The sequence below is a fragment of the Sminthopsis crassicaudata genome, chromosome 5 (assembly GCF_048593235.1).
Source record: "Sminthopsis crassicaudata isolate SCR6 chromosome 5, ASM4859323v1, whole genome shotgun sequence".
Classification (NCBI taxonomy): Eukaryota; Metazoa; Chordata; class Mammalia; order Dasyuromorphia; family Dasyuridae; genus Sminthopsis; species Sminthopsis crassicaudata.
In genome coordinates this window covers 27,524,691-27,538,234 of record NC_133621.1, presented here as the reverse complement: position 1 = coordinate 27,538,234, position 13,544 = coordinate 27,524,691, and the positions used below count along the sequence as shown (strand labels likewise).

General features: G+C 48.1%; 1 protein-coding gene across 2 annotated transcripts in view; it reads left to right on the top strand.

Annotated features, from left to right (window-relative positions):
* The window catches only part of UBE2E2 (ubiquitin conjugating enzyme E2 E2), a 330,506-nt gene extending 317,475 nt beyond the window's left edge, over positions 1 to 13,031 (top strand). For both annotated transcript variants that reach the window (XM_074268871.1, XM_074268872.1), the window contains exon 6: positions 12,241 to 13,031. In XM_074268871.1, the coding sequence (XP_074124972.1) occupies positions 12,241 to 12,338 (98 nt within the window). In that variant the 3' untranslated portion in view covers positions 12,339 to 13,031. The remainder of the gene's footprint in view (positions 1 to 12,240) is intronic.
* Positions 13,032 to 13,544: the final 513 nt, after the last annotated feature.

The window sequence follows — 13,544 nt, the reverse complement described above, 5'->3', positions numbered from 1 at the left end:
ATGGCAGAAATGGACCACGCAACAAACCGTATACTTTATAACAAAAGGGTAGCTCTCGGGTCTGTACTTAAGAGTCGATTATTCTTTTCCCCAGAACCCAGCAAGTTTAATTACCTGGTTTCCCAGTGTACCACCAAAATTAAAGGAACGCATTAGGAGGAGCTGGGGAGAAGGGTCTCCTTGAGGTCACAAGAAATGATAATTAAAAGCCTGGCAAGGAAGAAGAATGAGAAATCTATGGGACCATTGATTGCACCATACAATGAGCACTCCACATAACAGTTCATATCTATAATAATAATCGAGTCATCAAGGAAAAGTTGGATTGTGTTCTCCCGAACATCATTTGTCTAGATTGAAGAGAGCAGAAAGGTGTTGATTATGTTGCAGATCACAGTCTACCAGTAGTTGCTCAACTCCAAAATGTTTAGATTTTTAAAGTGATATTCTGTAGAAAATGGAGTAAAAAGCCAAAGATGTATCCTTTCTCATCTGTACTAAAGAAGGGAGCTACCATTTGTTTTGTTTGTTTTTCTCCCTGATTTCTTTTGATATTTTGAACTTTGTGATATTTCATTAGTGGTTTTCATAGTGACTGACATGATCTAAATTTCCTGTTTACAGTTTGGGTTGCATTGAGTTGAAAAGTTGCTTTTTGGGCTTTATTGAGCACCTGATAGTTGATGTGTCTTTAATGTTTAGGCAACTTGAGGAGGGCTAAATATCGCTGAGGTTCCTATAGCATCTTTAAAACTGCCTGTTTCCCTGTATTCTTTGTTATTTCCATTCCTGGACTATAGATTTCCTCCTGTTTTCCTGAGAAAATACTCCCACTTAATGACCCCGATCACTGCCTTGCCTTATCATCTGCTCTTAGGTAAATTTACAGCAACATTAGAAATCACATCAGAGAACAGATATGGTGATAAGATTTAGAAAGGAAGGAGAATTAATTCCCCTTTTCTTGCAGGGGTTATAATAATGTTAAGAAGTATTGTTTCAGTTCATCTCCCCTGTCAATGGGCTAATTCCCACCTCAGCATGGGATCCTAGCAGTGGGTCTACATGGAAACAGGGAAATCTTTCATGAATTATCATCCATTTAATATGCCTCCAGAGAAGAGTTAATCCTCCAGTCTCTTTTGTGGGCATTCCAGTAAGTAGCTAGAATATTTATTAATTTAAGAGATTTAATTTTTGTTTTTTGAAATGTGCATGTGTAGTGATTTGAGAAAAAACAGCCTTTCTTTACAGATAAGCAGGCATTATAAATGGCTGTTGCAGTAGTTGATCAGAGGTGGGGATGGCTGTTATCTTAGAGAGCAATAATTATATGGAAATGCTGAAATGACTGTGGATGGACCACTCTTCTCGGTTTCCTCCAAATAACCTTCAGTTCTTTAAATAATCAGAGCCTCAGTGGGTGTTGTAAAATATAAATACCCAAAACCAACAATACCTGTGGCCTTCATTCTATTGCTCCCCTACTGGAAGATCTATTTATAATATGAATTCCCCATTCTCAACCCTTAGGGATGAAAATAAGGTGTGATTTCGTATCTCGATAAGGCATGCACTTAAGCACAGTCGCTCTCTCGCCAACCACTGTTTAATGGTCTGATCGCCAATGAGAAGGGGGGAGAGGAAACAAGGGGCATCACTGTGCAGTGTTCAATCCAGCCAGGATTCTTTTAAGCATTGATCAGTGCAGCCTTATCTCAGCTACAAGGGGGGTGTCACATCCATGTACCAGCAAGTGCCAGGCCGTATTTAAAAGCCTAGCACTAGGTCATTAAACACAAGTAGTCAGCAGACCAAGAAGTGACTGTAGCTCAAGGAATGCCTTTGGTGGGCTTCTTTGGTTCTGTGCTGATTTCATTGGCATAAAGATCTGCAAATGGCCTGAAATGCAGCTCTTAAAAAGTTACCTGGGGCACCAAGAGGTTACGGCTCCTCAGGGACAGCCCGGCTTTGTCAGAATCAGGACCTGGACTCATCTTCCCGGCCCAAACGTCACTTCTCTTTGCCCTGTGCTGTGCCCCGTCTCACACCTTCCCCTTCTGGGATAGCAACAAACACAGCCTAGAACCATCCTCCTTAAAGCTTTCTGTAAGGGAAGCAGAGGATGGCAAGAAGTTCAGAGACAGCAGGAGGAAAGATGAAGGGGAAAAGCTTCCCTGTGGGTGCCATTGCTGCTTTTGAAGCTAGAATCAGGGATCACATCCCTTTGAAGGAAGGAGCTGGACTAAACGGCCCCTTGGGTCCCTTCTGGTTCTAAATCAAGGGTCCTAATGATTGGTATTACTCTTATTTTGCTGTCAGTTTTTTCTCCTTTGAATTGTTTCAATTAATAAACATTTTTCTTTTCTTCCCACTACCCTACCCCCAAAAAGAGAGGAAAAAAACTTAGTAAATTTGCAGAGTCATCAAAATAAATCCCTTCTCTGACCATATCTCCTTGTGTGTACTAGGTACAGCTCCTCTCTGGTGGGAACTGGGTAGTTCTTCCTCATCAGTTCTCCATGCTTACAATTGATCATTGCATCGACTGGACTCCTTCATTCTTTTAAAGTTGTTGATTCTTACGATGTTGTCACAAACTGTTCTCTGGTTCTGCTTACTTTACTTTGTATCAGTCTTCCCAATTTCTCTGAAACCATCTCCTTCATCATTTCTGATGATCCCACAGTATTCCATTGCATAAACACCATGTGCTGCTAGGTGTAATTATCAATCACAGATCCATATTTGCCATTATTCAGGCAAACATCTCAGGAGCAGCTCCAGTTTGCAGGGATAGCACTGATACCTTATTATATATGATTTAATTGCAACATGGAACCATTCAAATACTTAATTGATTCAGAAAATCTTGACTTGTAGGGTTTCATTGATGTGATTCAGTGTTAGACACTATGTTGAATGTTGCCATCAACTTCTTTGACCTAAGTTGCACAAATCACTTGAATTCTGGAGCTCAGATTCCCATTTATACACTTAGGACTAGATAATCTCTAATCTTCCCACTCTGAAAGCAAAGTTGTATGCTTGAGAATGTTGACATTAACTGTGCACCACATGGGGCCCTAGGTTACAAATATTATTCATAGAATCACAGAATTGGAAGGGTCTTAAATACCATAAACAAATTACTGAAACATGGAAGATGGTACTTGTCAGATTTCTGAGTAGGGGAATAATTCATGACCAAAGAGATTAAGAGATTCACAGGAAGTAAAAAAGATAATATTGATTACATAAAATGTAAAAGCTATTGTACAAACAAGACCAATGCAGCCAAAAATTTTCAAAAACGTATAACTGAGGGGGAAATTTATATTAAGTTTTTTTGATAAAGGTCTCATTTCTAAAATATATGGGAGGCAGAGTCAAATTTACATGTTTAAAAGCCATTTCCCAATTGATTAAATGGCCAAAGGATACATTTTCATATCAGTTTTCAAAGATTAAAATCCAAGCTTTTATCAGCCATATGAAAAAAAAAAAATCTCTAAATCAGTAATAATTAGAAAAATGCAAACTAAAGCAACTCTGAGGTATTATTTCACATTCATAAGCTTTGTGATATTAATTTTAAAAAAAGAAAATAACTTGCTGGAGGGGATGTTGGAAAATAGGTTCACTGTTGGTAAAGCTGTGAATTAGTCCAATCATTCTAGAAAATAATTTGGAATTATGTTCAAAAAACCCTATGATTTAACTATGTAAGCCTTTGACCCAGTGATAACCACTAAAAGTACCCCCAAAGAGATCAGAGAAAGAGGGAAAGAACCCATCTATGCAAAAACATTTCTAGCAGTTCTTTTTGTTGTAGCAAAGAATTGGAAACTGAGGAGTATCAGAAACTGGCCATCAGTTTGATCATCATCAGTTTGATGGCTGAACAAATTGTGGTATTTGAATGGGATGGAAATACTATACATATGAGAAATAAGAAACGGTAGTTTCAGAAAGGCCTGGGAAGACTTGTATGAACCAGTGCAATGTGAACTGAGCAAAACCAGGGGAATGATTTATGCACTAGTGGCAATATTGTGAAGATCATCGACTTGGAAAGACTTAGTAACTGATCAACATTCTGACCCATTCAATGCCAGAGAGGATTGTCCCTTAATCAGAGCAGGTGGGCAAATGGCCTGAGATGAAAATCTTAGAAAGTTACCAAGGGATTCACGAGGAAACACATGTTCACCTCCACACAGAGAGCTCGGCCTTGGAGTACATATTGAAGTGCATCTTCTAGTTCTTTATTTTGTCTTTGTTTTTCCTTTTTTTTTTTTTTTTAAATAGAGAGGGATATGACTAATGCAAAAGAAGTTTGTTTTGCATTTCTATGCATATTTGTATCGAGTTATACTTTTCTTGTGTCAATGAGTGAGGGAGGATAGGGAAAGAATTTAGAACTAAAAATAAAAGAAAATTGAGTTTTTACAAAAAGAAAGGCTACACTAGAGGCTCTTGAGTATTTAAAAAAGAATCCATTCAATACCATCCCTGAGAAATGGGCATGCAACCTCTGCTTGGACACCTCCAGTTGCAGGAAGCTTATTTCTCCTAAGCACATCCCACTGAGCCTCGCCTGCTGTCCCGTCACTCTGGGATGATAATTTCTGTGCTCCCTAACTGACAAGGCGCCTTTGTGAGACTCAGAGATGCTCCCTCCAAAAGGCTCCATCAGACTCAGAGAATGCCACTGCCATTTTAATTGGGGGTTTTAGGGTCTCTCAGGAGGGAGTTGGATGACACAGTGGGCAGAATACTGACCTGGCATAAAGACGAGGTGAATTCATAACCGACCTCGGACTCTTTCCAGCTGTGGGACCACGGTCGCTTCACTTTGCCTGCCTTGATTTGCTCATCTCTAAGATGGGGGTGATAATAGCGTCTGCTTCCAAGGTTTGTGAGGATAAAATGAGATAAAATTTGAAAGATGCTAAGTAAATGCCAGCTCTAATTAATGGCTGAAAAGATCAAAGCAGCAGATGAATTATGTCGGTGACAGACATTTCCTTTAACCTGTAGGTTTAACAGATGACTTTGGTCTTGCTTTGCGTCAGTTCACCAGAATTGTGTCTGTTAAGCCTGGCGCTCTTTGGGCGCCTCTTTTGTTGCCAGGACTTCATGTTAGGTCTTCTGGAGCCTGAGTTCAAACCCTAAGTGTCTGAGGTCGAATTTGAACTCAGGTCCTCCTGACTTCAGGGCTGGTGTTCTATGCACTGCGCCACCTAGCTGCCCCTGTGCTGGTTTGTTTTGTTTGTTTGTTTGTTTGTTTGTTTGTTTTAATATTAAAATACAATCTGAACTAAAAAAAAAAAAAAAAAAATCAACATGCAATGTACTTTGGACATGCTACAACAGATCATAAAGCCAAAGCTGGAAGGAATCCTTAGGACCATCCAACCAAGCACCCTCATTTTAGGGGAAGCTGCTGCCAGGAAAACTAAGAGACTTCCAAGTTCAGATAGGTCATACGCATCTAGGATAGGATTTGAACTCAGAACCTTGAGCTCCAAAGCCAATGCTCTGTCCAGTTTTATTGCACTACCTTCTCTTCCTTCTAAGCAATCTAACAGTGATTGAGAAGGGATTAAAGAACCAAAAAAAAACCAGATAAAATTTTGGAACATCACAGTTAAACAGTTTTATAACATAGCAAAAACTTCACCTACTTCAGAACAAAAATAATGAAAAAGGAAGGATAAAGAGCCTTGCCTATGAGCACGTTAATGTAGATGAAATCAAAGCATGATACTTTTTCATTTCTCTGAGAGATGTCTTTAGTGACTTAATCCCCCCGGGATTTATTAAATACTCACTTTGTGTCGGGGGAGCCTCACAAGTAAACCTCCTTTTCATTAGCCAAGAGCCCTCATGAGGACAATGAACTAAAGATACCCCTCAGTTGAGAATAAAGCTCTTCACACAAACGTCTCTGATTATTCATTGAAATTGCTCAGCTTATGGACATTAATCTGGACACATTCTTTAGGAATTCCCAATTAAATAAAACACTATGTTTTCAATCACAGGAACAGGATTTTGCTTTTATTTTGGCTTATGGCTTGATTTTATGAAGATTGATTGTACTTATTAATAGGACAGTGCTTCTAATAATTCAGAAATCTGGGTGTCCAAGTGAAAGTCTTTAGCTTCATCCTCGGGGTCAGTCAGTCCCAGAGAGAAATTGGGCCTTCGCAGCCGATTGCGGCCTACTCACCAACTTTAACCGCGACCCCTGGCTCTAGCACCTTGGGGCCTTCCTATATCAGGTTCATGTACAGGGGGCCTCAGTCTAGCACAAATGAGAATTAGATTGGAACTGCTACAGTCATTTTCATTCCTGATTTAAAACAAAACTGAAATCCGTCTCCAGAAGCACAAGAGGGCCGTTGTTTAACTAATGCTGGCAGTCCTTCCCCCGCTGCCACGAGCCCAAGGGTGCGCGTCCCTCTTTGCTGGGGAGGACGGAGTTAGCCCCTGCCGCCACTTGTCATTCCAGAAGAGCCGGCCCATCCCACCGTCACACGCAGGAGGTCCCGGCGCCCTGTCGGGTTGGGGGAATGGAGGGGCAGTGGGTGCCCCGGAGGAGCTCGGGCCGGGGTCTGAAGCCAAGGCCTCGGTCTCCAGGCTTCTTGTGAAATGAGAGGGCTCAGTCAGGTGGCCTCTGGTGTGGCTCCATGACCCTGGCAGAGATGTGTATGCGACCCCTCCAGAGCAAGTTCTAGGACTTGGGGGGAGGGGGAGGGTGCAAAGGTAAAGTAAAGGTGTAGTAAGTTAAACTTGTCAGAGTTGATCGGTCCGTATGGTGGGGGTCTGCCGAGCGGTCTCTTGTGTTTCTATCACAGAGTCTGCAGCAGAAACCTGCAGGAAGGTCCTGCATAAAAGCCACCCACTTCCATCACTCACGGTTGTTTGTTTTTTAATGCTTACCTATAGTCTCAGTCTCCTCACCCGAATGGCCTCCTCCATGTATTTGTTGTCTTCAGAGCCCATCACTTACACAGTTGCAGGTTACCTGTGGAAAAAAAGCGGGTCATCCCCCGGGTCCGTGGGGTCAGAAAGACCCAGCTTCCCACTGAACCTGGGCCCCGGCGTGGCTCCCTCCGACTGACCCGGGACCACCGACCTTCCCAGGATTGTCCCTGAGCCCTTAAAGAGCTGCTCTAACGGCTTTTCTCCATTCCCCTTCTTCTCGGCTGCTCTGTGGCCTCTGACTTTGTCCCGCCTCCTCCTCAGTGCTCTCTTGTTCGCCCCCTCCCACTCTGACTGCTTCCTTCTCCATCTTTCCTGGGCTCTCATCTAGGCCCCTCACCCTGGGGCCCCCCTCTTTGACTCGGTGATCCCATCAGCCCCCCAGACTCAATTCTCTCCCAACAGTCAAGTTCCTCAGACCTGTCTGTCCAGCCCTCTCCTCTCTCTGGACCTCTCATCCCTAATGTTCTATGTGACTTCTCTGTCCTGTGGAGGTTGGATGTGTCTGTTTGCTACTGGGTGCGAGCCCCTTCAGACCAAGGACCAGACTTCGACCCTCTTTGTAGCCAAGGTGCTAAATAGTGCCCAGTGTGTATGTAGTAGGCGACCCATAAATCTGTGCCCATTTGACTTCCCATAAGACGTTACAAGTGGCTTATAGAAGGTAAATAAAATATTGGCGATGACCCAGCATTGTTGATACGTGAGTACATTTTTAATATATTAATACGGAAGAGAGAGAAATAAATCAATTTACACTTAAGAAAAAACACATATATTTACTAGTGAAGCATCTTTTAATAGTCTCAGAAAAGGCTTTATAAAGTTTAAAAAAATATATTTAAAATTGTAGAAAAATTGGGATGGATGGTCTGAATTCAAATTCTGACTCTGGGTCTGCTCTCTGGGCTCCAGTTTGATGGAATAAAGGGTTTGGCTCAATTACCTTACAGGCCCCTCCCACCCTCTGGGTCTACAATCTAAAGGGTTTGTGGGGAGGGGCAGGTAGGGCTGAGCCCCAGGCACAGCTGTGGGACTCCGGCCCAGCCCGGGTCCGGCCTCCTCTCTAAACTGGGAACAATGATGTCATCTACTTCCTGGGGCTGTTGGGAGGCTCCAGTGAGGAGGGAACCTCCTGCTCCCTGGGGAGGAGCCAAGGAGCGGGAGAGGAGACGGGGAGCACCCTGCCCCAGCACTCCCAGCGCCCCGCCCGGCCTTTCTGGGAGCTGGGGAGAACCTCGTCTCCCTCGGATCCGGGCCTGTGTCCCGAGAGCAGGGCAGAGGCAGGCCGAGGCCGCACATGCCGCCCCCTCACTCCTCATCCATCCGGGCAAGAGGAGGGGGAACCGTGGCCGGTGGGGCTTTCTGACAAGAGCTGGGAGGGCGGGCGAGTGCTGGGGAACAGACTGATCCCACAAGTGCATGTGAGATCCAGTTAGTTAGACGGTGGGGGAAGGATGGAATTTACTAGGTCAGAAGTCTCTTTGAAGTTAATTTTCTCTCACAGTAATGAGAGTTTGCCAACCATGAAACACATTCCCAGCACACTCCTTTTCATTCTCTTCCTCTCTCTGTCTCTGCCTCTCTCTCTTTGTCTCTCTGTCTCTCTGTCTTTGTCTCTCTGTCTCTGTCTCTATCTTTGTCTCTGTCTCTGTCTCTATCTTTGTCTCTCTGTCTGTCTCTATCTTTGTCTCGCTGTCTCTGTCTCTATCTTTGTCTCTCTGTCTCTGTCTCTATCTTTGTCTCTCTGTCTGTCTCTATCTTTGTCTCTCTGTCTCTATCTTTGTCTGTCTCTGTCTCTGTCTCTCTGTCTTTGTCTCTCTGTCTCTATCTTTGTCTCTCTGTCTCTCTCTCTGTCTTTGTCTCTCTGTCTCTATCTTTGTCTCTCTGCCTCTCTCTCTTTGTCTCTCGGTCTCTCTCTGTCTCTCCTCTCCGTCTGCCTTTGTCTCTCTGTCTCTCTCTCTCTCTGTCTCTGCCTTTCTCTCTGTCTCTCTCTGTCTTTGTCTCTCCTCTCCGTCTGCCTTTGTCTCTCTGTCTCTCTCTCTGTCTCTCCTCTCCGTCTGCCTTTGTCTCTCTGTCTCTCTCTCTGTCTCTGCCTCTCTCTCTTTGTCTCTGTCTCTGTCTCTCGTCTCTGCCTTTCTCTGTCTTTCTCTCCCTTCTTCCCTTCCTCACTATATCGCTCCATCTTATTTAAGGAATTCTGACGCTTCCCTGTTAGCTGAGCTGTGTGGGAATGTGGGGAAGATCTCAGGCCGTTGCTGTCTCTCACACTCATTGTCTGTGTGAATGTGGACAGGTCATTTCTGTTCGCCTCCTTTTCCTCATCTACAAAAGCTAAACAATGAGGGCCCCTCCCCCCAGGCTCCAGGAGGTCTCCACAGCGCTCGGCAGACTGACGTTCTCTGAAGGTTTGTGGCCTGGCTGGAAGCCGCACAGAAATGGGAGCCATCACTAGAGTTTCTTAGGAAGCAGACCTTAGCTCTGAGGGCTTGGGGCACTTCCCTTTCTAGGAGCTAAAGAGCTTGAAGAAGGAAGAAGTCCGTCGTGGACAATTTATTTCCCTCGGTCTGTAAGCCTAGAATTTGCTGTCAGGATTGTTTTCCTGGCCGAAAGCGGGGCACCTGCTGGCCCCGGCCCGGCAGGAGATGGGGGCTCCTCAGTACTGGGCGGGGCTTGATCTCGGGCCTGGGTCCGGGGAAGGTCATCCACTTATAGAAGCTCGGAGCGCAGAAGCGGGACCGGAGGTTTTTGGCGGTTCCTTTGGGATCGTTGCTTAGCAGAGTGTGGGAGGACGACGCAGCAGCATCTCCTCCACAGGCCGCCCCCTGGATGGCTCTTCAGAGACGTCTGTTCTAATTGAATGCTTTGTATTTTAGAATTCCCATTGATTGGGATTCTGCGCGCAGCATTTCTGGGCAGGCCCGGGGGACTGAGTTAAAAGCCCCTTTACCGTATTATTAAGTGCACACATTAGGTCTCGGTCTTTACTGCTGTTTTAATGAGAATTGCCACAAACGAGTTGAGTTCCTCTGGTCTGATCTTGGTTTCAGACTTGGTGGGATATCGCATTTCTTCCCAGTTAGCTCTGCCTCGGCCCGGACTCCCCCGTGGACGTCCCCATGGCCTGGCGCCGGGCGGCTGCGCCACCATCTTGTGTGCTCCGGTCCCGCGGCCAGACATCTCGCGAGAGTCCGGGGGAATACAGCCCGGCCCCACACCGCCGGCTAGGGGAGTCCCGCTCGCACAAGTCTTCTCAAGGGCTCTCCAAGGTGCTTTCCTGAAGGGAATTCCTCGACGCTGAAATTTGCCGATACAAATACAGAAACCCCGAGTTTCTGGCCCTAATAAGCCTGCCCCTCCTTCTGAGCACTCTGGAAGGAAGTCCAGAAGGATCCGGAAGCTTCAAAGGCGTTTTCTGAAATGCCCGGGGTGAGACCCCATTCCCTGTAGGGACAGCCCGTCGGGTTCGAGGGTAAAGCCTTACATGGACTGGGGGCCTGGAGAGGCTTGGAGCGGGAGGCGTGGCTGTCCCGGTCTCCTTGGGGTCTGCGTAATGAGCTGTCCTGAGCCCCTACTCTGGGAAAGACCCCGTAGGGGATGACTCACCTCCCCCTCCAGCAAGGCTCCGGACTTCCATCTTAGACCCAGGGGCCCGACCAAGAGTGACCTCAAGAAATCTGGGCCCCAGGCCGCCACGGCGGACCCGAGGGGGTGGGGCCCGAAGCTGCCTACCCAGGAGCAGGCCCAGGTGGGGACGGAGCCAGTCCGAGCCCCGGCCGGTGGTACAGGCCCGGGGCCACTGCGCGTCCACACGGTCCAGAGCAAGAGATTCAGTCCTTTTTTTTTTACACTGAGGAAGCAAGCAGGACTAAGTGTCCAGGGTTCCACAGAAGCTTTAAGTGTGAGGCGACACTGAACGCAGGGCTCTGTCCCTGCCCCACCCAGCTGCCCCTCCGTGTTCTGTAAAATAGTCTGGGGACTGATCCGACCCCCCAGAGGGTGTAGATAGAGGAGAAAGAAGGGCAAGCGGGTGAGCTGGCGCACCGAGAAATGAGGCAACTGTCGGACCCCCCTTGGGCAGATGGGCCTGTGGCCTCTGGGCCTCCCCCCAAGTGGGTCGTGGGTAAGGGGAAAGCAGCGGAAGGGCGTCGCCTCCCCCTCAGAATTGGGGGACCTACTTGTCTGCCCTCCTCCCCTCCCCCAAAGTTGTCTGGTTCTGGCGTGGAGGCGGACCCTTGGCGCGCTTTGATTCCTGGGGATCACTTGGAGTCCAAAGCCCGGTTCCGTCCGCCGGGGCCCAGGCTGTCATTGCAGGCCTTGGAAGGTGCAGTCTGAGGCCCCTCCCGCCGGGAGTTAGAGCCGCAGAAGCCCGGGGCTCCTCTGGGAGGGAGGATTCCGATCTCCCCGTCCGTGGGATCCGGGCCGAGGAGGCAGGGGGGGGTGCCTCGTGTGGCCGCCGCCACTGGTCCGGGGTGGGATCCGCAGGAAGGGGTGCGTTCCGGTGGGCGGGCTTCGCCCCGGAGTGGGTCTGTGCCGGCAGAGCTTGGCGTTGGGGAAGCCCCCAGCAGAGCCGAAGGGCGCGGGTCCCCCGGAGTTGCCAGAAATGCCCGGGCAGTGTCCCTGCCGAGCGCTCATCCGGCCTTGGTCCCCCTCAGCCTGCCCCTTAGCCGGGCACTCCTGGCTCTGTACCACCGCGGAGGTCCGAAGGCCGGCCTGGGCCCAGCCCCCACCTCCCAAGCCTCTGCTTCCCCATTTTGCACTGGAAGGGGGAGGAGAAGCTTCCAGACATTCCTTCCGGCTTTCCCTCCCAGACGTTCTAAGCCCACCCCAGCCCTTGGAGCAGAAGGGTCCTAACCATGTGACGGGACGTGGGTGGAAACAGGGCGCTTGCTTTGCTGACTGGGCTTTCCGAGGCCTCTGGGAGCTCGGGGCTAATTCCCAGATCCCTCCGTCCGTGACTTTTCCAATCCCCCAAACTCCAGCCCCCGGTCTCCCGGCTCGTCCCTACTCCCCCCAGTTTCCTCATTAAAATAGCCGCTAAAAAAGGAGGGAATTTGGCCCCGGAGCTCCCCAAGCACCACGTGGGTCAGCCTTTTCTGGAGCCCCGGCCGCCTTCCGTCCCCCTCCGGCCGCGCGGAAGCGACCCCGGCTGGCCTGGGCCCGGCTCCGGTCAAGGGGGCTCCATTCCCTGACTCGGCTCCCCGTCGGGCCGGCCCTAACGATGTCACGTGTCTGCTTTCCTTGCAGCCGACCCCCTGGTGGGAAGCATCGCCACCCAGTACATGACCAACAGAGCAGAGCACGACAGGATGGCCAGGCAGTGGACCAAGAGATACGCCACATAGGAGCCCCGCGCTTCCGGACGGACCTCTCCGCAAGCACATTCACCAAGTGCATCAATAAGCCCTCCCTCCTTTGTGGTCTTATTTTTATGACATTTTGAACCATTTTGTGACAAGATTTTGCCCTTTCTTTCTTTCTATTATTTTTATTTTATTTCCCCCCTTTTTTTCCTCAGTTCTATTAACTTGAAAGTCGTTTCCCCCCCAAGTAAACGGGAATGTTTTGGTTTTGGTTTGTTTTTTGTTGGTTTGTTTTATTTCAGTGCAAAGAATGTTGATCAGTAATAGTATAGAGCTTTGTCACAAAGCTTTGTATTCATGTGTGGTTTTTTTCCTTTTATGTGGTCTTTGGGAAAACAAAACAAATTCAGAATTATATCTCGTTTCTACTTCCACGTAGTGTTTAGGGTTAATTTTTTTTGTACTGAAGTCTTTAATGGCGGGTGCATGCTACTGGGAACAAGTTTTGTATAAAGGCTTAAACTCAAGAATCACTGTGCATTACTGAGACTCTGTTTATCACTAGCCTTCTGTCTCCCGCACAAAAGGCTATGGGGTTGAACAAAATAATATGTATTTTGATTTACTTAAAGTGCTTGTAAATTTCTTAGGGACCTGCCACTTTTGACTGTGGAACAGTTGATGTATACGTGTATTATGAGCGCACTCAATAAAACACTGTGGCGGATTCACGCACTTGGTGTAAGGCGGCAGTTTTGCTTTCTGTCCATCCGCCGAAGCCCCCATCGGTGCCGGGTCGTGAGCCCCCAGTCCCTCGGCCCTTCCAGATGGGCCAGGATTCCTTTCGCCCAGCATCCTGCGGCCCCTCTTTTACGCAGCACTCCAAAGACCGGACTGCCCAGGCCATCCCTGGAAGCCGAGCCCTTCCCTCGGCCCGAATGGGGCTGGAGGAAAAAGTGAGCTCACTCCCTCAGTCGCTGCGGCCGCCGGGTGTTCGTGTCCGGCTCTGGCCTTCAGGCTAGCTTTAGGCAGGCCGCTGGGAGGAGAGCTCAGCGCTCCCGAGGAAGTATGTGCGGTGGGAGTTGGGAAGGCCTGGAGAGAGGCTGCTCCCTTCCTGCTCTTTGGGTCCGGCCATGTGGGGAAGTGCAGTCCTGGGTGAAAGTCGCAGCTTTTCTGACCCTTAGTTCCCCCATCCCTGAAATAGGCTCACATAGTATTTGTGTTTCCTGCCTGAAAGGGTTGATTTGT